Raw genomic sequence first — 20,809 nt, forward strand, 5'->3', positions numbered from 1 at the left:
ACTTACATTCAGTTCATCAAAAAGGGAACCCTTCTGCTCTCCCCTTTGTCCTCGCGATGGAGTCGCTTCCCCGCCACCCGTTCGCCGCCAGTGGCTTCTTGGGCTCCAGGGGCTCCAGCTTCTCGGAGCGCCACCAGCGCCGCCTCCTGCTGAGTCGCTACCGACTCCACCTCCAGCGGCTGAGGAGGGCCACCAGCCTGGTGGACCGCCGCCCGCCGCTGCTCAGCACCAGGACCTTGGGCGGCCTCGACGCCCTGCCGCATGACGCCCGCGCCTTCCTGGAGCGGACCAACGAGAACGTCCGCCTCCTGCTGAGCCTCTCCAGGATCAAGCGCTCCGGCGGCACCCTCGGCTCGCTGGAGGAGCCGCCGCTCCGGTCCCGCCACCGCCCCCGCTTCCGCTCCGCCCTGCCCCGCATGCTGAACGGGCTGGACTCGCTGCAGCAGCAGAACCTCCTGCTGGGCCACCGCCTGGCGAGGATCCGCGCCCGGAGCCGCCTCCCCGCCCAGTGGGAGTGGCCCGGGCGGCAGTCGCAGACGAGTGGCGGCCGGTGCCCCAGCCTGGTGGCGACGAGCACCCGGTCCGCGCTGGCCGAGAGCGGGGCGTTCCAGAAGTACGAGGGCTGCGACCTCCAGCTGCCCGCCGACTACTCCGAGCTGGTGCGCCTGCTGCGGCCGCGGGTCGTCCTGCACTTCGGCCTGGTGGACGGGCGGCCGCTGGGCCAGGTGGTGGTGCAGCTGTACACGGAGGCGGCGCCGCTCGTGGTGCTGCAGTTCGTCCGCACCTGCTTGGGCCACCGGGCGCACGAGTTCGCCGTGCGCCGGATCTTCCCCTGCCTCTGGCTGGAGGGCTACCTGCTGCCTGCCGAGGAGCCGGCGGAGGGCGGCGCCTGCTGCCTCGGCGAGCCCATGGAGTTCGACGGCCGCGTCCTGGGCCACGAGCGCTTCGGGTGCGTCCTCTCGTGCGCCAAGGAGTACTGCGTGCACGGCTTCCCCGGCGGAGCCATCAACTTCAGCATCAGCTTCAAGCCGCTCCAGGCGGCCAACGGGCAGCGGGTGGCCTTCGGGCGGGTCGTCCGCGGCGACAAGGTGATCGAGTGCATGGAGGCGCACGGGACCAAGAACGGCAAGATCAGCCGCCCGCTGCTCGTCACCCACTGCGACGTGGTCTACTAGTCCGTTGGCCTGTGCAGGCGGGCTCTGTGGAGCACTTCTGGTGCTGCCACGCGGAGGACCCGAGTCCTTATTCCGCGGGGTGGGACCACAAGTGCCACAAGTGCTGCTGTCGCCTTCGAATGGATTCTCCAAATCGCAGTCCCGGAACAGCGGGTGCAGTGAATGGACTTTGGCCAGCTGGACCCGATTTGCGAGGGCTGGTAAGTGAAGTATGTATGTTTTTGGCCAAGGCTTCCCAATCCCAACTCGGATTCCCCACCCAGTAAGGAACCACTTTCTGCTCAGTGCTTGGTTAGAGTGCAAGTACAATATATTTGGAATTGGCTACGACTGCCAGCGGATGGATGGACGCCCCGATGGGTACGATGGGTGCCATCCCCGTGGACGAATCATGTATAATTATCAAGTATCATATGTGCTTCTTGTATCGTGTAACCAGTGATGTACACACACACTCGTCGATTACACTCACGTCGTTTTCATGCGGGACTGGATTAGCGCGTAAGTTGCATACATATAGTACATATAGTAAGTAGGTATATAGTTGGTAGTTCATTACTCATAGACGAGTAAGGAGAGTAGGCTCCATGACAACTCGATCCCAAACAACAGCAACATTTAGTTAAGCGGTGATTGCATTAGATTAAGGTCTGCGGATACCATATCTTACTGGCTAGTCGGGTACAATGCGGATATTATAATATTATAATAATAATAATATTATAATAATATTATATATTATAATAATATTATATATTATAATAATATTATATATTATAATAATATGATATATTATAATACTATTATATATTATAATAATATATTGTACATACGAGTACTGATAGTATCGATTTGCGACACGGGTGGATTATCTTGTATACTGAGTTGATACTTGTGTAGTAAGTGATATTCTTAGTTGGCCACTCCGGGTGATGATTTCTTGGGACTTCGGACGCCTGGTTGGACTTCCTGGGTTTCCTGGGCCCGCCGGTCCCGAGGCCAACCGGGTTTCGGGGTTTCGGGGATTCGGCCTCCGCTCCTCCGGATCTCTGGGCAACTGCCAGCTCCGCGAGCTGCTCGCAGCCGCTTTTATAGCCGCAGAGTGGATCCCAGCAACCAGGGAACCAGTTGCCAAGTCGGTGCGCAATTTTCCGCCCTGATGGCCGTCCAGGGCGCCGCAGGAGTATCCCCTTGATTGGGTTAGCTCCTTGCTCGCTGCACTCTAATTCGATTTTGATTGAGCTGCCTTATCGCAGCTGTGCACTCGTCCCCCAGAACCAGGAGTTGGGGAGTTGGGAAGATGGGAAGATGGGGAGTTGGTCCTCCCCATCCGAATGCCGACGTCACGAGTGCTGCCCTCCATCCCATTTGCGCCCTCTGCAAAGCATAGAAACGTTGTACCCAATGTGAATGTGACGTCACGCACTTGGCAATTTCATTCATGATTGGAAGATTGGAGCAGGCGGCGCGCATTAGGCTCACTCGAACGGATAGAAAGGATTGGCGTCTGCGCCACTTCTTGGTGGCTTCTTGCCCGCGGAACGACGTGGTGGTGCAGTGGTGCACATGTGCGATAAGCGGAATCCAATCAATCAGTGCCCCAAATTGCTGGCCGGAAGTGTCGGCGTGGGCGTGCTCATGGGCCAGTGGGATCCAGGCTCCAGAGCTCCGCTATAAAAGTGGCGACAAGCCTCAAGCCGAATCATTCCAGTTGCGCAGCCTGCTGGTGGAACAGCAGCGGATCCAGATCTTTCTTGTGCACCCCACGACCAGCAGAGATGAAGCTCCGGCTCAGCGTCCTCCTCCTCCTGCTCCAGCTTGGCTGTCTGACCTTGGCGTTGGCCAGTAGCAGGCTCACCTGCGGCAGTGCCACCTGCGACGGCCGCCGCTTGGATGTCCATCGTCGCCTGGACGACTACGACGAGCACCTGGTCTACAGACAGGACGCGGACCGGACTGAGAGTAGAGCCATTGAGGAGTCTGTTGCCCGGGAGGATCGCGAAACAGAGACTCGCGAGGATTCGCGGGTCCGTTTGAGCTCAGAGAGGCGAGAGGATCCACGTGAAGCTCGGGAAGAGCGATCAGAGCCACGAGAAGCCCGCCACGAGCGAGAGGATCGACGAGAGGACCCACGCCAATCTCTTGAGCGAGAAGAGCGACGAGAGGTTCGTGCTCGCAGCACTCCCCGTCAGGAGAGAGTGGAGCGAAGCGAAGAACGAGAGCGGAGAGTGCGGGAGACAACTAACGAGAATCGCGACGAACGCCGAGAAGAACGTGTAATCTCCAGCCGCCAGGATCGAGGCCGCCGTGTCGACTCGCTGGAGAATCGTCGAGAGGACAGAGTAGGCGTGGCAGAGGAGCGAGCAGAGCGTGATTTTAGGTCTGAGCAGAGAATGGAGCGAGACGACCGTCGCGCAGAGCGAGTGCAAGAGCGGAGAGTTGAGCAACCAGAAGAGGGACGAGTGGAAAGGGACTCCTTGACCGCACGTAGCGATCTGCGCAGGGAGGAGCTGAAATTGTCCCGCCGCGAGGAAAGCCGCAGGGAGGAAGATCTCGACAGGCACAACATGCGACGACAGGAGGAAAGGGAACTTCAGCGCGAGGAACGACGAAGCATTCGTTCTGTGGAGCGAGAAAACCAGCGGACTGTTGAAGAGAGAAGTGGCGATGTCAGGCGATCAGAGATCCGCAGAGATGAACGAAGAGAGTATCGTGAAGAAGACCGAAGGGAGAGTAGGCGAGCCGAAGGGGAAAGGGAGCGGGAAAATCTGAGGAGAGAGGAACGAGAGGAAGGAAGAGAATATCGCGAAGCGCAGAGGGAAAATGAACGCGAAGATCTGCGCAGGAGCGAGCGACGAGAGGAAAGAGATGACGACCGCCGTGTGGATAATCTGCAAAGTGAACGAGAGGAACGAGCTAACGATCGTCGAGTTCAGCGAGTGGGTTCCCGGAGAGAAGCAGAAGCAGGCCACCAAAGGGAGAACCTTCGCCGGGAGGAACGGGAAAACCACCGCGATAATTTGCGGAGGGAGGAGCGGCGAGTGGAGCGGCGAGTTGAGCGGCGGGAGGAACGAGAGGATCAACGAGCAGCTCGCATCCCTCTTGGACGAGTGGCTCGTGAGCGCTCGGAGGAGCGAGCTTCCTTGAGCACCCAGATGAGCGCAAAGGGATGGTCGGGCTACGGAAAGCGGGAGCTGCTGATGGCTGCCCAGATCCTCCTCCTCGGCGCTCTGTACAAGAAGTCCACGGCCAGCGGCAAGGGACTCGGGTAAGCACTTGCTGGCGATCCCAGGGGAATCAACCAGCCAACCAGCCAACTGACCAAATCGCTCTTTCAGACACGCCTTGAACAACCAGATCCAGGGCTACTTGCAGGCCATCGGATGCTAATGTGAGCGAGGACCAGAGGACCCAGAATAGGCGAACGGACCGAACCGAACCGAACCGAGCAGAAGGATGGAGTGGAGGCTCCTCCGGAGCATTACGATTTATCCCAGCTGTTACTGTAACCAATACCCATACCCTACTGTTATACCCACGAAAGCATAACGAAAATATACGAGGGATGCCCGGGTAGACGGGCATCCGAAACTGCATTGCAATCCGTGAGCTTCGTGAGCTTCGTTGGCTTCGTTGGCTACCTGAGCTTTGTGAGCTGGCCAGGGGTCATCCTCCTGGCTGGATAATTGGAGCGTCGGCATCCGAGGACCGCAAGTGTCCACTCGCAAGGCCGGCAATCCTTTGACTCCGACATCCATCCTTGGGGCAGCCGCACTCACATGAGCCAGCGAACCCACCCAATCCATCCGAATCCCTCCTCGTCCACCTATTTTTGGCAGCCACAGAAACCGAAACCAAAACCGAAACCGAAACCCAAACCCAAACCCAAACCGAAGCTGAAAGGCAAAATTATTATTGCGATTTTCCATGCCGCTTGCCGTGGTCCTTGCAGCAAGTTGCCGAGCATCCGAGCAACCAGTATCCAGTATCCAATAGGGGTAACCTGTGTGTGTGTGCGTGTGTGCTTGTGCATGTGTATTGGGCTGATAAATTTCGCACATATTAGATGTTGGTCTGGTCTATTCATCTTGCCGGCTTCCGAGAGATTTTCCCTGTTGGGGCCAGCAGCACTTTTTGTGCGGCCGACGGACGAGCGGCAGTAAGCCCTCCTTAATCAGTGAAACCAACACACAAATTTTACACAATTTTCATCTTTTGGGGATTATTCGGGTGTGCTCCACTCGAGTGGAGTTCGAGTGTGTGTCTGCTGGAGTGCCGGATGGCTGGAGTGCCGGAGTGCTGGAGTGCGCACTCGAACCCGTATTCGAACCACACTCGCAAATATCCTAGTGCTGTGTGCTTTGGGTTGCTCCACTTGCTCCATGGCCACTCCTCCGACCCAGAAGGCCGAGCTGGAATTCTGCTGCGCGGTGGCTCCAAGTTGCCCTCGTAACCTTGCGGAGCAGAGGCCTTTTTCAGATGGAAAGCATTGGATCCGGAACTCAAAACATATCCTTTCAGCTGATATATGCCAGTTCTTTGTTCTTTTTGTGCAGGATTTGTTCGTGGTGCTCCTTGCGAAGGATTTTTATTGAATGCGAACTGAGCTGAGCGGATACTTCTGGTTGCTGGCTGAGGATGTGTGAAGTGCCAATACGCAGTGGCTGCGTCACGGGACTCGGATGCAGGGATACCCACGGAGGAGCGACTGGAAGGCAACGGGCCATCGTAAAAAATTGAGTTTTCAATATTTATGCGGACTAAATAATTCAGGGGCAGTGGGCCAGCAAGGGATGCCGCCGAATCCCGGACACCTTCGGCCTTCGTTCGGTTAGGCACGTTCAGATGTTTTCAGGGGAAAGGCGGAAGGGATATGGGATATGGGATATGGGATATGATGTGGGAACACAGAAGCACAGGAAGTAATCGCAACGTGCAAAAAACCCAAGGAGGAAGCTGGCCATTTTAATTGCAATTCCAATGCGTGTGTGTGTGTGTGTGTGTGTGTGTGTGTGTGTGTTTGCCCCGTCTTCTGGCATTTGCCATAAACTTGATAAATTATCAATTTCAGGCGACAGACGCCAGTCGACAGCCGACGGAAAGGCTCCAAAGCTTTGGCACAAGTGACACAAAATAAATAAACGCAATAAGCGAACGCAAACGCAAACGGAAAATGGAAAATGGCAAGTCCTGAAATTGGGAAAAATGGAAAATCGCGGAAATTGCAATCGAAATCCTCCGCAAGTTGGTTGCCATTAAATGTCAAATGACGAGGAGGTGCCAGTGCAAGTGCAAGTGGATGGGGATGGGGCTGAGGATGGGGATGGGGAAGTGGGGCAATGTGCAGTTTAAAAAATTCAAAGCGGTTTACGCTATCAGCGCGGGATTCCTTTCGCCAGGCGAAGGAGTTTCGTTGATAGAACCAGTTGAATTCCCCCCCTTCTTTCCGCTCTCCCCTGGCTGCATAACCACAGCACACCACCCACCTCGGCACCCATGCCGCAGCAGACTTGCAAGGTGCATCACAGATTTTCAAATGTCGGGCATTCAGAGTCTGGATTCGGAGAAAAGCATTTCCGCAGTCCTTCTTGTGCTGTATGCGGGCAGGGCAGAGTCGCCTCGCTTTTCTCCAAGTGTACAACTGCTGGCAGGAGGACGGTGCAATGATTCAATCGCAGTTGTGCAAATAAATTTGCCGCTCACGTTCACGAAAGCCGCTTGCACAAGCATGCAATCATCCTCAAATATTGTCCCAATCCCAATCCGAATCCGAATCCCAGTCCCAGTGGCAGCCCGTCTCCTGGATTTGGGCTTGGATTTCGGATTCTCCATTCTGGATTCTGGATTTTGGATTCCTGGCAGCACGGCGCAATTGAAAGGCGCCCGCATTAGGACTCCGCTCCAGAATCGCATCGCATGGAATCGCATGGAATCGCATCGAATCGCATCGAATCGGACTCGGACCTCGACTTGAACTTGGACGAGTGTTTGTTCGCTGGCCGAGCTGGGATGGGATGCTTACCATCTGACATGGGTCCGCCCGCCTGGGCGGGATTGCGGGGATTACGGGGCACCAGGGGCACCAGGGGCACCCCCAAAGTGGCATCGAATGGGATCCCTCGTGCGGCGTTGCGACCTGTCGACTGTCGATGCCCGCCGAAGCATGAGAAATGTCTGCAATTCAGCACTCTGGCAATGGAGGGGGTGTGGCAGTGGGCGAGTGTGTAAGTGGGTGAGTAAGTGGGCTTCCAGGGTGCGGGATGGTCCACCCTAAACGACGCCGGGCAAAGTCAATTTAGTGAAAATGCGAGGCAGCAAGTGAAATGTCATAGCCAAGTGGTCGGGCAGGCGTGCGACCTTCCACCCCATCCAACCCAACAGCCAGCACCACCCCACCCCACCCATCAGCTGTCAGTGTCAGTGGGCCACATGCTGTCGCCTCTCCCCCCCTCTCCCCGCCCCTCCTGCTGCTCCCTTTTACGAGCAAGTGGCGCTCTGGCTTCGAAAAAGAATCCCAATTCGAGCGCCTCCCCTCCCCTTCAGCAATTGCAGGAACGTGCATATGCAGAAGCAGCGCTTCGGAAGGGCGGCAAGAGCGGAGGAGGCGGGGCAGGCGGGGCAGGGGGAGCGGAGTCCAAATGGCTTTTAATGCTGCGTGCGTTCGGTGTAATTGCCATATAATGCTGCGGTCGGCGGTGCTTCTCCGGTGGTTCCATGGTGGTTCCATGGTGGTTCTATGTGGCCAGCGCTGCACGGCGACAGCGATGAAAACGCAATTCGAAATGCGCAAACAGCCACGCCCCCGCCCTTTCCCCCGCCCCCACCACTCGGATTTCGAGCTTCCACGCACTGCGTGACCTGAAAAGGGATGAAGTGGGAGGAGGTGGAGCAGGGGGAGGAGCAGAGGGAGCAGGGGGAAAGGAGCGGCAAACGAATTGAAAATGGCATCATCTAAACACGCAGAAATGCCGAACGAAATCTGCAGGCGAAGAGATAAAGATACAGACACTTTCTGTTGGTTCCTGAAAATTAGATGCATTGAAATTAGTTCATATACCCATTGGCCCATTTGTTTGTTGGCTCTCCAAAGGGCGTCGGGCCATCCGTGGATTTTCGGACGGAGCCACAATCCGCTGATGAATTGTATTTGGCGCTCCCTCTGAATCGCTGATTGGTGATTGGCCGGGTCAAAATGCAGAGGTTGAGGTAGAGCGTCCAGTTGCAGTGGCTAATATAAAGGTGTTGACGGACTGCGACATGGCTGCACTAATTACATGGCCAAATCGAACGAAACAGTACACCACAGACCTCAATCGAGGCATGCATTGCAGTCGCAGTTAATTAAACGCGAAAGTGGGCGCCGGCAGAGGGGACCACTCACCACTCACCAGTCACTAGTCACTAGTCACTAGTCATCAGTTACCAGTCATCAGTTACCAGTAACCAGTCACCAGTTTTAGGCTCCTAAGCTTGGCTTGCAGCAGCGATGCTGCATGTTGACCCCTTGACCCTGCAAAACAATTCACGGAGCAACAGGGCTGAGGAAGATGTTATATATGCAACTATAGTTATACAGTTGCACTCTGAGGAGAAAGGGATTTTCATTACTCAAACTAATATGCAGGGTAAATCATCAGATGGGAGAATATATATTATTTTTTGAACAGAAGCGAAGGCGTCCCAGGTAAGGGAAGCAAGTCCTGCGGCGAATTCGAAAAGCTTGCAATCGGATTTGGTGGAGGAGGAGTTCTTGGCCCCTTTTCGGATTTAAGTAGAGGGAGATCCACACGCTGTCAGAAGTTGGAGGTTGCCAGTTGGCAGCATTTACTTCATTGTGGTTAACACTTTTCGCTCGCAAGACGCCACCCCTCCATCCCTCCATCCCAGCACCACTCCGGCACCCGTTCCTCCAAGGAGCCAGCTCTCAGCCCCACCAACACCACCAATCCTCTCGGGCTTAGGACTTCCTGCGGGTGTTGCAAAGTTGTGCGGCACGGCTGATGTATGCTCATACAACTTTGCCACTAACGACGAGCTCGTGATCTGCATAGCAATGAGCCAAAGCCCCCCTGTTCGGCGTGTAATCCTCGAGGTTCGTGGGGCGATCGCCCCACCGTCTTGCACCACCCCCTCCTTCCCTCCGATGCAGCCACCTCGCATCGAGTTAATAGCTCGGCCATCACAGTAACCATAACCATAACCAGCCTGTCAACGGACTCCCCGGACTTCGAGGAACACACAACACAAGCTGAATCACAAGTGGAATTGCGAATTGTTTCCAGCATGAACTTAGGTTCTTGTTGTTAGTCGAATGAGTCACAGTGCAGCAGGCACTCTCCTGCCACCTCAACTTGCAGCTGTTCAGCTGTTTAGCTGCACTTGGCGAGTGGCAATTAGTTAATTTATTTTTTCTGCGTGCACGGGCGATTTCAAGCCGTTTGAGGCTATTTAGCGAACACCCAGTGGAGCCGGGGGATGTGGGGCTGTGAACTTTTAAATCAGACCGAAGCAGGGCGATGCAGGGCTGCCCCAAACCGAAAACCCAAAACCCGAAACCCCTTGAAAGCCGCCACAGCCCCCACTAGAACTCAGGCCATTGCGTCTAAAGTGCAAATTAGTCGAGAGCAGCAGCCAACAAATTTAACGAGCAAATTTACACTCAGCGAGCAGCAACAGAAGGCTTCTGCTCCTGGGCTTCTGGGGGGATTCCCGGGAGAGTTTCACTGCCGGCCAGGGGGTCCTCAGCTGCTCAGTTGCTCAGATTGCCCAGTTTCTGGGTGCCTGGGTTGCAGAGGCCATGACCCGAGTGGAGCACCCATCCCCATCCCCATACCCATCCCATTGAGTCCGATCTTACGGCTGCCCCTCACTTCCCTCCAGAGGCTGTTGCAAATTTGCATCCTTTTCCGGCGCTGCCCCTTCTGCTGCAGTTGCAAATGAAAACAAAAACAAAAACAAAAGCAGAAGCAAAAGCAAAACGAGAAATAGGAAAGTGAAAAGCCCAGTGGCAGGCAGAACCTTTCCCCGAATTCGGTTCAGTTTTTCCGCCTGGGCGTTGGCCACTTTTCCTTGCAGCTTTGGGCTGTGGAACGTAGGCTTTTTAGGTGTTTTCCTTGATTCAGTAGGCGTGCGAGTTTTCCCTTTTTCCCTTTATTTTAAAACGGATCCAGCAGCGGGACGGGGAACTCTGATCTCGCCTGACAGACCTCCGCCCAAAAAGGCCCAACCCAATCCCGAACCCATGTCAACTCAAATTCAATTTGGACATTAGGCCAAGGCGCCATCAGGAGCCATCAGAAGCCAGCCCTCCCTTCCTCGGGTGGCCACCCCATGCGCCATGCGAATCCATATCCTTAATTAAACTCAATTCGGATGGAGGAGGGAGATGGAGGTTCTTCCACCGAGTTGTCCATATGTCATAGGGCCGTCAAACTGGCCAAGCAGTTCCCCCAGCTCTGCTGAAATTGAGCAGCCTGTTTCCATTTGATTATAGAAGGTACTCGTATGAGATCGGGAGCTACGGCTGCGTGTCTCCTTTTCCGGTATCGATTCAAACGATATGTATTATGTTGTAAGCTGTTTTAAACTAAATTGTGCTCAGAAAATATGCTATTATGGGACTTTCCAACGCACTTGGGAAAATGCCCCGCCTTCAAGGGCACACTCTCCTTGCGAACTTTCGCCCGTTTGAGTTTCCCTGGAATCCGAATTATGGGCAACATTTGCTGCCGCGTGCAGCAACTCAGAGTTATGTATGTACGAGCAGCACAGTCGCCTTTGGGCGCACATTCCAATGTCGTGTGGCTTTGTTATTAAATTGCCACATTGCGCACGCTGGGGAGCATTTATTAAGTCATAACCCCTCTCGGTGGGATATTTGTTAAGTGAGTTGCGAGATTGCAGGGGAGCTGCCCCAGCAGCACACGCGACGTGCAGCGCTCACCTGCATTCTCCACGCCCCGGGGAAAGTAACTTTCTGCAAGGAAGTGGGTATTGAAAACAAGGGATAAGCTTGACTGAAGGGCACTTTGCATTCCTTGGCTCCATCAGAGCAAACTCGAAACCAATAGCCCAACTTAACTTACCCACTTAAAACTATTCAAATCTATTAAGCAGAACAGAAACTTAACATTTAACAAAAAACGCAATTACATTTTTAGCCGTACTTCTCCCAGTTTGAGTTTCATCTGCCACTTTTGTTGCGGCAACTCGCTTCGCACCGCTTGCAGAATTTAAATTCCTCCGTAATTGCTGAACATGTTGCACACTTGTGCTGCAAAAGAAACCCTTTTTTTTAATTTTTTATTTTTAAATTTCATTTATTCACTGGAATCTGTTCAGTGCCTTCTAAACTTAACCTAACGTAATTTACGAGAAAATGTTTTATGGATACAAAGTAGCCTTAAATACTAAGTAACAATTAATATTAGTGAGAATCAAAAAAATTAGAACATACATATAATATTATAAAATCGCAATTTCTGTAAGGGGTCATCGTCATTTTTTGCGAAAAATGGCAAAATTTCAACTTTTTTGGGTGTTTATACCATCGGAATCAGAATTTTATTACGAATTCAACGATGTATGCCACTTCACATTTGGGAGAGTACTTTTTCAGATATTGCATAGAAACTGGATTTTTTTAAATCCATTTCTTGTAGTTTTGGGCAAAAAAAAAATACTTTTTCCATTGGTAATTTGTCTGTTATTTGGGCAAGAAACAACTTACAGCCAAACAAATTGTAGTTTTGGAAACCTTTTTTTTTGCAACTGGTAAATTAGATCTTAATCAATTCGGTATTCATCTGCTATGCGTTTAGCCACTCATAAACTTCCATCCTACATTTGAAAGAATATCTCTAAAACCCTAATAATTAATTCGTCCAAGGCTAATAATTTTTGCTGCTCCTCGATAAATCCGCGAACGAGCTGCTCTCGTTGATCGAAACCTGGACGATTAAAAAAAAATGATTTTTGGTAAATTTTCGCAAGCAAATTGCCACGAACTGAATTGCAAACACCAGGTCAACATAACCGCTTAGCAGGTGCAAATCGATCAGCTGATCAGCTTAACTTGGCTTGTATAGTGTTGAGCGCGTGACAAGTTATTCTTGTAATGCCAACAACAACCACATGAGAATTTATTTATTACTCGTGCGCGGAGTGCCACTTTCGTGACACGCACAAAGAATCAGCGTGGTTTCGCATCTCTGGTCTGATACTTACTTTAAAGAAACGGTACCTTCCAGCGGGATGGCTTTCTGATTGGTGGGGACAGGGAGGGGAAGCGTAACAAGGACAGCTATCTTATGAAAATAACAGTTATTTGAATAAGATCAGATTTACCAGCTGCAACCTGCTACGAGTTATGTTGGCCTGGTGTATAAAATCGATTTGAAAGCAAAATCGGCTGTTCTTTTTCAGCGGTTTAGGCAAGAACAACTTACAGCCGAACAAAGTATAGTTTTGGGAAACCAAAGTGGCCCAACTAGCTATGCCACCGAATGCAATTTAATTGTTATTTAACTGATCCTTTAGTTAGTTCATAAAAACTGATTTGGGAAAGATTAGTTGACAATTTTGGTAGAAAACAATGTATTTTGAGTGGTTTTTCGGATGTAAAAAGGCCAAAAAGTGACTTACAGCGGAACCAAATACTGTTTTGAGCACCTTATGACCACAGTTAACGAGCCCAATCACTTTTTGGACGATTCAAAAAAAAAATGATTTTTGGCCAATTATCGCAATTTTCATAAGGGGTAACATCGTCATTTTTTGCGAAAAATGGCAAAATTTCAACTTTATTGGGTGTTTATACCATCGGAATCAGAATTTTATCACGAATTCAACGAAGTATGCCATTCCACATTTGGAAGAATATTTCTGGAGATATTGCTAAAAAACTGGAATTTTTGCAGTCATTTTATGTAGTTTTGGGCAAAAAAAAACTTGCAGAATTAAAATTCCTCCGTAATTGCTGAACATGTTGCACACTTGTGCTGCAAAAGAAACCCCGACCGAACAAGAGTTATAAAAACTATGCTTTTTCTTTTCAGGAATCAACGAGAGCAGCTGGAGCCTGGGCGCCTTCCCTGCCTCCCTGGCACATAAAACCAAGTTTGGGCCAGATCCACAGCAGAGCAGGTCAGCGAGGGCTTCTACTTCCCCACTACTCTCTTTCCGGAACTTATTCGCCGACGATTATTACTGGACGAGCAGAGCGAGGAGCAGATATTAGTTTTACGATAACACAATTTATTTGAATTGTACAAACCTAAAAGCATAATGTTCAATAATAATATAAAATAGTAATAAGATATAATACTCACATAAGGAGCTTACTTATAATAATAAAAACTATACTATAAGTTAAGATAAACATATAGTAGGAAACTTAGCTATTATTATAATGTCTGAATTATTGAATATAATAAAAACTTACTAATGAAATTATTGACTGTTTTAATGTGGTAGGCGGGTGGGGAATTTTTTGGACAGACAAATTGTCAATTTCTGAAACTAGAATACCAGGCGAACAGAACTGGCTAGAAGGTGGATATCGAATTTTTTTTTTTATAACAGCGATCTTTCAACAGTAAGCAATCAGTAGCAGAGATCTTCTGTCAGTTAACAATTGTATGCAGCGATCTTATATCAGTAGCAGAAATCTTCTGTCAGTAAGCAATTAGTAGCATAGAGCTTCTGTCAGTGAGCAACTTTTCCAAAAAATTTTGTCCATTTCCACCTACTAATGGATTCTGTTTGCCTGGTACCTGGATTTTGGCAGATTTCTGAAAATGAAAACCAGCCCCTTAAGGTATGCAACATTTCTCATTTTCCGAAATTGCCATTTATCAATAAAACAAGAAAAAATTATTTGATTTTTTTCTCTTTATTATTGTTATACAACATACATACATATATGATAATATACATACATATTAAATTAATAAACAACATTGTGACTTATACTATTTATTTTACTATATTTATATATATTATATTTTACTATTACAACTAACTTTGATTATGAACTATAAGTGGGAAGGGGATTATCTTTCATGCTGGAGCTGCTGGAACTGTAGTACTCCAAGGGTTTCCTGTCCTCCTACAACTCTCAACTGTTCTACCACAACTACATTCCCAACAGTTCTCCCCAATCACTCACACCTAATTCGTAGATCGTCTTGCCATTGTCCAAACTTGTCCATTTTCCTTGCACACTTTCGTAACAAAGGTCGCGCCATGCTCTTCCCCTTTTCGGCTCAAAACGCGGCCCAAAGCAGGTCCGCAGATCATCCTGGACTGCGGTGTGGGTTCAGCTTTGCCAACTGCAGGCGGTGAGTTGTTGCTACTCTGCGAGGTAATTGCTAGAAAGGCCTGTCTCCCCAGGAACGCCAAGCTGCTGGGCCAGGGATACGAGCCGCCAAAGGCGGTGCGCACGGGCACCTCCATCGTGGGCGTCATCTACAGGGACGGGGTCATCCTGGGCGCCGACACCCGCGCCACCGAGGGGCCCATTGTCTCGGACAAGAACTGCTCCAAGATCCACCACCTGCAGGCGCACATATAGTACGTATGGGGTTTTGCTGTGGGGGGTTGACTCGTCCAACACACCTGCAACTCGCGACTCACAGAGAGCCTCTTCGCGGCGCAGCTGCTGTGGCGCCGGAACCGCCGCCGACACCGAGATGATGACCTCGATGACCTCCGCCGAGCTGGACCTGCACCAGCTGAACACGGGCAGGCAGGTGCCGGTGGTCTGCGCCAGCATGCTGCTCCGCAGGACCCTGTTCCGCTACCAGGGCCACATCGGGGCCGCCCTGGTGATGGGCGGCGTGGACAGGGCGGGGCCGCAGATCTACTGCATCTACCCGTGCGGCTCGAACGACAAGCTGCCCTACGCGGCCATGGGCTCCGGCACCCTGGCGGCGATGTCGGTGCTGGAGCGCGGCTGGGGCCCCGACCTGGACCAGGAGCAGGCCAAGACCCTGGTGCGGGCGGCCATCACGGCGGGCGTCTTCAACGACCTGGGCTCCGGGTCGAACATCGACCTCTGCGTGGTCACCGGGAAGGGGGCCGAGTACCTGAGGACGGACACGATTGCCAGCGAGAAGGGCGAGCGGCTGGGGATGTACGGCATCAGGCCCAACTCCACGCTGGTGACCTCCACCTCCGTGCTGAGTCTCCAGGTGACCCACGAGCTGGTCACCTCGGTGGGGCAGCTCTCCCAGCAGCCGTCGGAGGCGTCGTCCGGCCAACGGCCAGTGACCAGTGGCCTTCAGGCGGCGAGCGGGGAGCCCACGGACTCCGAGCAGGAGGGCGCGCCCGGGGGATCCCAAGGGAAGTCACCCTAGGTAGCCTAGTCACCGCCTTCAGTGGCTGAATCCAGTAAATTGACAGTTTCCAGCACCACCTTGACCACAGTTGTAAAATTCAGCGATTTCTCCGGGAGTCCTTCGCAATGTTGTAAAACTCTGCTGAGCAAATAAAAGCTAGTTAATTAAACAGAAAATATTTCATTTTATTTATTATGCATAAATCAATTTAAACAAGAAAGGAAGCTAGCTGCGGCGAGCCGAAGCTTATATGCCCTTGCAGTCATCAAATATGTCGAACATAAACAAACACAATAATAATAAAAATAATAAACATAAATTTAATTGTTATTAACCTCTTTTAGTTTAATGAAAAAAACCAATTTGGAAAAGATTAGTTGACAATGTTAGTATAAACACTATATTTTGAGTGGTTTTTCGGATGTAAAAAGGCCAAAAAGTGACTTACAACGGAACCAAATACTGTTTTGAGCACCTTATGGCCACAGTTAACAAGCCCAATCACTTTTTGGACGATTCAAAAAAAATGATTTTTGGCCAATTTTCGCAATTTTCATAAGGGGTAACATCGTCATTTTTTGCGAAAAATGGCAAAATTTCAACTTTTTTGGGTGTTTATACCATCGGAATCAGAATTTTATTACGAATTCAACGATGTATGCCACTCCACATTTGGGAGAGTACTTTTTCAGATATTCCAAAAAAACTGGGTTTTCTGAGCATTTTATATAGTTAAGTTCACATAGCCATTTCTTGTAGTTTTGGGCAAAAAAAAAGTTTTTTCCATTGGTAATTTGTCTGTTATTTGGGCAAGAAACAACTTACAGCCAAACAAATTGTAGTTTTGGAAACCTTTTTTCTTTTTGCAACTGGTAAATTAGATCTTAATCAATTCGGTATTCATCTGCTATGCGTTTAGCCACTCATAAACTCCCATCCTACATTTGAAAGAATATCTCTAAAACCCTAATAATTAATTCGTCCAAGGCGAATAATTTCTGCTGCTCCTCGATAAATCCGCGAACGAGCTGCTCTCGTTGAACGAAACCTGGACGATTAAAAAAAAATGAGTTTTGGTAAATTTTCGCAAGCAAATTGCCACGAACTGAATTGCAAACACCAGGCCAACATAACCGCTTAGCAGGTGCAAATCGATCAGCTGATCAGCTTAACTTGGCTTGTTTAGTGTTGAGCGCGTGACAAGTTATTCTTGTAACGCCAACAACAACCACATGAGAATTTATTAATTACTCGTGCGCGGAGTGCCACTTTCGTGACACGCACAAAGAATCAGCGTGGTTTCGCATCTCTGGTCTGATACTTACTTTAAAGAAACGGTACCTTCCAGCGGGATGGCTTTCTGATTGGTGGGGACAGGGAGGGGAAGCGTAACAAGGACAGCTATCTTATGAAAATAACAGTTATTAGAATAAGATCAGATTTACCAGCTGCAACCTGCTACGAGTTATGTTGGCCTGGTGTATAAAATCGATTTGAAAGCAAAATCGGCTGCTTTTTTTAACGGTTTAGACAACTTACAGCCAACAAAGTATAGTTTTGGGAAACCAAAGTGGCCCAACTAGCTATGCCACCGAATGCGATTTAATTGTTATTTAACTGATCCTTTAGTTAGTTCATAAAAACTGATTTGGGAAAGATCAGTTGACAATTTTGGTAGAAAACAATGTATTTTGAGTGGTTTTTCGGATGTAAAAAGGCCAAAAAGTGACTTACAGCGGAACCAAATACTGTTTTGAGCACCTTATGACCACAGTTAACGAGCCCAATCACTTTTTGGACGATTCAAAAAAAATGATTTTTGGCCAATTTTCGCAATTTTCATAAGGGGTAACATCGTCGTTTTTTGCGAAAAATGGCAAAATTTCAACTTTTTTGGGTGTTAATACCATCGGAATCAGAATTTTATCACGAATTCAACGAAGTATGCCACTACACATTAGGAAGAATATTTCCGGAGATATTGCTAAAAAACTGGAATTTTTTGGAGTCATTTTATGTAGTTTTGCAGAATTAAAATTCCTCCGTAATTGCTGAACATGTTGCACACTTGTGCTGCAAAAGAAACCCCGACCGAACAAGAGTTATAAAAACTATGCTTTTTCTTTTCAGGAATCAACGAGAGCAGCTGGAGCCTGGGCGCCTTCCCTGCCTCCCTGGCACATAAAACCAAGTTTGGGCCAGATCCACAGTAGAGCAGGTCAGCGAGGGCTTCTACTTCCCCACTACCTTCTTTCCGGAACTTATTCGCCGATGATTATTACTGGACGAGCAGAGCGAGGAGCAGATATTAATTTTACGATAAGAAAATTTATTTGAATTGTACAAACCTAAAAGCATAATGTTGAATATAATAATATAAAATAGTAATAAGATATAATACTCACATAAGGAGCTTACTTATAATAATAAAAACTATACTATAAGTTAAGAAACTTAGCTATTATTATTATGTCTGAATTATTGAATATAATAAAAACTAACTAATGAAATTATTGACTGTTTTAATGTGGTAGGCGGGTGGGGAATTTTTTGGACAGCCAAATTGTCAATTTCTGAAACCAGAATACCAGGCGAACAGAACTGGCTAGAAGGTGGATCTCGAATTTTTTTTTTATAACAGCGATCTTCCAACAGTAAGCAATCAGAAGCAGAGATCTTCTGTCAGTAAACAATTGTATGCAGCGATCTTATATCAGTAGCAGAAATCTTCTGTCAGTAAGCAATTAATAGCATAGAGCTTCTGTCAGTGAGCAACTTTTCCAAAAATTTTTGTCCATTTCCACCTACTAATGGATTCTGTTCGCCTGGTACCTAAAAGTGGATTTTGGCAGATTTCTGAAAATGAAAACCAGCCCCTTAAGGTATGCAACATTTCTCATTTTCAGAAATTGCCATTTATCAATAAAACAAGAAAAAATTATTTGATTTTTTTCTCTTTATTATTGTTATACAACATACATACATATATGATAATATACATACATATTAAATTAATAAACAACATTGTGACTTATACTATTTATTTTACTATATTTATATATATTATATTTTACTATTACAACTATTATAATGTACTATAAGTGGGAAGGGGATTATCTTTCATGCTGGAGCTGCTGGAACTGTAGTACTCCAAGGGTTTCCTGTCCTCCTACAACTCTCAACTGTTCTACCACAACTACATTCCCAACAGTTCTCCCCAATCAGTCACACCTAATTCGTAGATCGTCTTGCCATTGTCCAAACTTGTCTATTTTCCTTGCACACTTTCGTAACAAAGGTCGCGCCATGCTCTTCCCCTTTTCGGCTCAAAACGCGGCCCACAGCAGGTCCGCAGATCATCCTGCACTGCGGTGTGGGTTCAGCTTTGCCAACTGCAGACGGTGAGTGGTTGCTACTCTGCGAGGTAATTGCTAGAAAGGCCTGTCTCCCCAGGAACGCCAAGCTGCTGGGCCAGGGATACGAGCCGCCAAAGGCGGTGCGCACGGGCACCTCCATCGTGGGCGTCATCTACAGGGACGGGGTCATCCTGGGCGCCGACACCCGCGCCACCGAGGGGCCCATTGTCTCGGACAAGAACTGCTCCAAGATCCACCACCTGCAGGCGCACATATAGTACGTATGGGGTTTTGCTGTGGGGGTTGGCTCGTCCCGCACTTGCAACTCGCGACTCACAGAGAGCCTCTTCGCGGCGCAGCTGCTGTGGCGCCGGAACCGCCGCCGACACCGAGATGATGACCTCGATGACCTCCGCCGAGCTGGACCTGCACCAGCTGAACACGGGCAGGCAGGTGCCGGTGGTCTGCGCCAGCATGCTGCTCCGCAGGACCCTGTTCCGCTACCAGGGCCACATCGGGGCCGCCCTGGTGATGGGCGGCGTGGACAGGGCGGGGCCGCAGATCTACTGCATCTACCCGTGCGGCTCGAACGACAAGCTGCCCTACGCGGCCATGGGCTCCGGCACCCTGGCGGCGATGTCGGTGCTGGAGCGCGGCTGGGGCCCCGACCTGGACCAGGAGCAGGCCAAGACCCTGGTGCGGGCGGCCATCACGGCGGGCGTCTTCAACGACCTGGGCTCCGGGTCGAACATCGACCTCTGCGTGGTCACCGGGAAGGGGGCCGAGTACCTGAGGACGGACACGATTGCCAGCGAGAAGGGCGAGCGGCTGGGGATGTACGGCATCAGGCCCAACTCCACGCTGGTGACCTCCACCTCCGTGCTGAGTCTCCAGGTGACCCACGAGCTGGTCACCTCGGTGGGGCAGCTCTCCCAGCAGCCGTCGGAGGCGTCGTCCGGCCAACGGCCAGTGACCAGTGGCCTTCAGGCGGCGAGCGGGGAGCCCACGGACTCCGAGCAGGAGGGCGCGCCCGGGGGATCCCAAGGGAAGTCACCCTAGGTAGCCTAGTCACCGCCTCCAGTAAATTGACAGTTTCCAGCACCACCTTGACCACAGTTGTAAAATTCAGCGATTTCTCCGGGAGTCCTTCGCAATGTTGTAAAACTCTGCTGAGCAAATAAAAGCTAGTTAATTAAACAGAAAATATTTCATTTTATTTATTATGCATAAATAAATTTAAACAAGAAAGGAAGCTAGCTGCGGCGAGCCGAAGCTTATATGCCCTTGCAGTCATCAAATATGTCGAACATAAACAAACACAATAATAATAAAAATAATAAACATAAATTTAATTGTTATTAACCTCTTTTAGTTTAATGAAAAAAACCAATTTGGAAAAGATTAGTTGACAATGTTGGTATAAACACTATATTTTGAGTGGTTTTTCGGATGTAAAAAGGCCAAAAAGTGACTTACAACGGAACCAAATACTGTTTTGAGCACCTTATGGCCACAGTTAACAAGCCCAATCACTTTTTGGACGATTCAAAAAAAATGATTTTTGGCCAATTTTCGCAATTTTCATAAGGGGTAACATCGTCATTTTTTGCGAAAAATGGCAAAATTTCAACTTTTTTGGGTGTTTATACCATCGGAATCAGAATTTTATTACGAATTCAACGATGTATGCCACTCCACATTTGGGAGAGTACTTTTTCAGATATTCCAAAAAAACTGGGTTTTCTGAGCATTTTATATAGTTAAGTTCACATAGCCATTTCTTGTAGTTTTGGGCAAAAAAAAAAGTTTTTTCCATTGGTAATTTGTCTGTTATTTGGGCAAGAAACAACTTACAGCCAAACAAATTGTAGTTTTGGAAACCTTTTTTCTTTTTGCAACTGGTAAATTAGATCTTAATCAATTCGGTATTCATCTGCTA

The 20,809-nt window shown here is 49.3% G+C and overlaps 5 protein-coding genes across 6 annotated transcripts in view; 4 read left to right on the plus strand and 1 right to left on the minus strand.

The window, feature by feature from the left end:
* Positions 1 to 56: 56 nt before the first annotated feature.
* Positions 57 to 1,640, plus strand: LOC108092868. The gene is made up of 2 exons (XM_017192704.2): positions 57 to 1,375; positions 1,439 to 1,640. Exon 1 carries the CDS (start codon positions 57 to 59, stop codon positions 1,173 to 1,175), a length of 1,119 nt encoding a protein of 372 aa, XP_017048193.1. The 3' UTR covers positions 1,176 to 1,375; positions 1,439 to 1,640.
* A 732-nt stretch (positions 1,641 to 2,372) lies between these two features.
* On the plus strand, positions 2,373 to 4,771 carry LOC108092863 (trichohyalin). Its single transcript, XM_017192697.2, has 2 exons — positions 2,373 to 4,443; positions 4,514 to 4,771. The coding sequence occupies exons 1-2, from the start codon at positions 2,954 to 2,956 to the stop codon at positions 4,563 to 4,565; spliced, it is 1,542 nt and encodes a 513-aa protein (XP_017048186.1). The 5' UTR covers positions 2,373 to 2,953; the 3' UTR covers positions 4,566 to 4,771.
* A 9,489-nt stretch (positions 4,772 to 14,260) lies between these two features.
* LOC122319763 (proteasome subunit beta type-7-like) lies at positions 14,261 to 15,690 on the plus strand. Its single transcript, XM_043207480.1, has 3 exons — positions 14,261 to 14,515; positions 14,568 to 14,747; positions 14,833 to 15,690. The coding sequence occupies exons 1-3, from the start codon at positions 14,421 to 14,423 to the stop codon at positions 15,530 to 15,532; spliced, it is 975 nt and encodes a 324-aa protein (XP_043063415.1). The 5' UTR covers positions 14,261 to 14,420; the 3' UTR covers positions 15,533 to 15,690.
* Positions 15,691 to 18,614: 2,924 nt separating this feature from the next.
* Positions 18,615 to 20,074, plus strand: LOC108092884 (proteasome subunit beta type-7). 2 transcript variants are annotated; one of them, XM_043207547.1, is made up of 3 exons: positions 18,615 to 18,915; positions 18,968 to 19,147; positions 19,210 to 20,074. In XM_043207547.1, the coding sequence occupies exon 3, from the start codon at positions 19,264 to 19,266 to the stop codon at positions 19,927 to 19,929; it is 666 nt and encodes a 221-aa protein (XP_043063482.1). In that variant the 5' UTR covers positions 18,615 to 18,915; positions 18,968 to 19,147; positions 19,210 to 19,263; the 3' UTR covers positions 19,930 to 20,074. The 2 variants fall into 2 exon arrangements, with proteins under 2 accessions (XP_043063482.1, XP_017048214.2); XM_017192725.2 differs by having other exon boundaries at positions 18,617 to 18,915; positions 19,230 to 20,074.
* LOC108092881 (glycosylphosphatidylinositol anchor attachment 1 protein) overlaps positions 20,011 to 20,809 on the minus strand; it is a 43,516-nt gene continuing 42,717 nt past the window's right edge. The window contains exon 5 of the transcript XR_001771455.2: positions 20,011 to 20,036. The gene's annotated coding sequence lies outside the window, so the exon portion shown is untranslated. The remainder of the gene's footprint in view (positions 20,037 to 20,809) is intronic.

This window comes from Drosophila ficusphila, unplaced genomic scaffold (genome assembly GCF_018152265.1).
Source record: "Drosophila ficusphila isolate 14025-0441.05 unplaced genomic scaffold, ASM1815226v1 contig_198, whole genome shotgun sequence".
Classification (NCBI taxonomy): domain Eukaryota; kingdom Metazoa; phylum Arthropoda; class Insecta; order Diptera; family Drosophilidae; genus Drosophila; species Drosophila ficusphila.

Excerpts from the sequence above, each read along its gene's own strand:
- LOC108092884 (XM_017192725.2), top strand. The coding sequence starts at position 18,821 with ATGCTCTTCCCCTTTTCGGCTCAAAACGCGGCCCACAGCAGGTCCGCA. Across the intron at positions 18,916-18,967 it reads AGCTTTGCCAACTGCAGACG|GAACGCCAAGCTGCTGGGCC; the intron begins GTGAGTGGTTGC and ends CTGTCTCCCCAG. Across the intron at positions 19,148-19,229 it reads CACCTGCAGGCGCACATATA|CTGCTGTGGCGCCGGAACCG; the intron begins GTACGTATGGGG and ends TTCGCGGCGCAG.
- LOC108092863 (XM_017192697.2), top strand. The coding sequence starts at position 2,954 with ATGAAGCTCCGGCTCAGCGTCCTCCTCCTCCTGCTCCAGCTTGGCTGT. Across the intron at positions 4,444-4,513 it reads GCCAGCGGCAAGGGACTCGG|ACACGCCTTGAACAACCAGA; the intron begins GTAAGCACTTGC and ends TCGCTCTTTCAG.
- LOC108092868 (XM_017192704.2), top strand. The coding sequence starts at position 57 with ATGGAGTCGCTTCCCCGCCACCCGTTCGCCGCCAGTGGCTTCTTGGGC.
- LOC122319763 (XM_043207480.1), top strand. The coding sequence starts at position 14,421 with ATGCTCTTCCCCTTTTCGGCTCAAAACGCGGCCCAAAGCAGGTCCGCA. Across the intron at positions 14,516-14,567 it reads AGCTTTGCCAACTGCAGGCG|GAACGCCAAGCTGCTGGGCC; the intron begins GTGAGTTGTTGC and ends CTGTCTCCCCAG. Across the intron at positions 14,748-14,832 it reads CACCTGCAGGCGCACATATA|CTGCTGTGGCGCCGGAACCG; the intron begins GTACGTATGGGG and ends TTCGCGGCGCAG.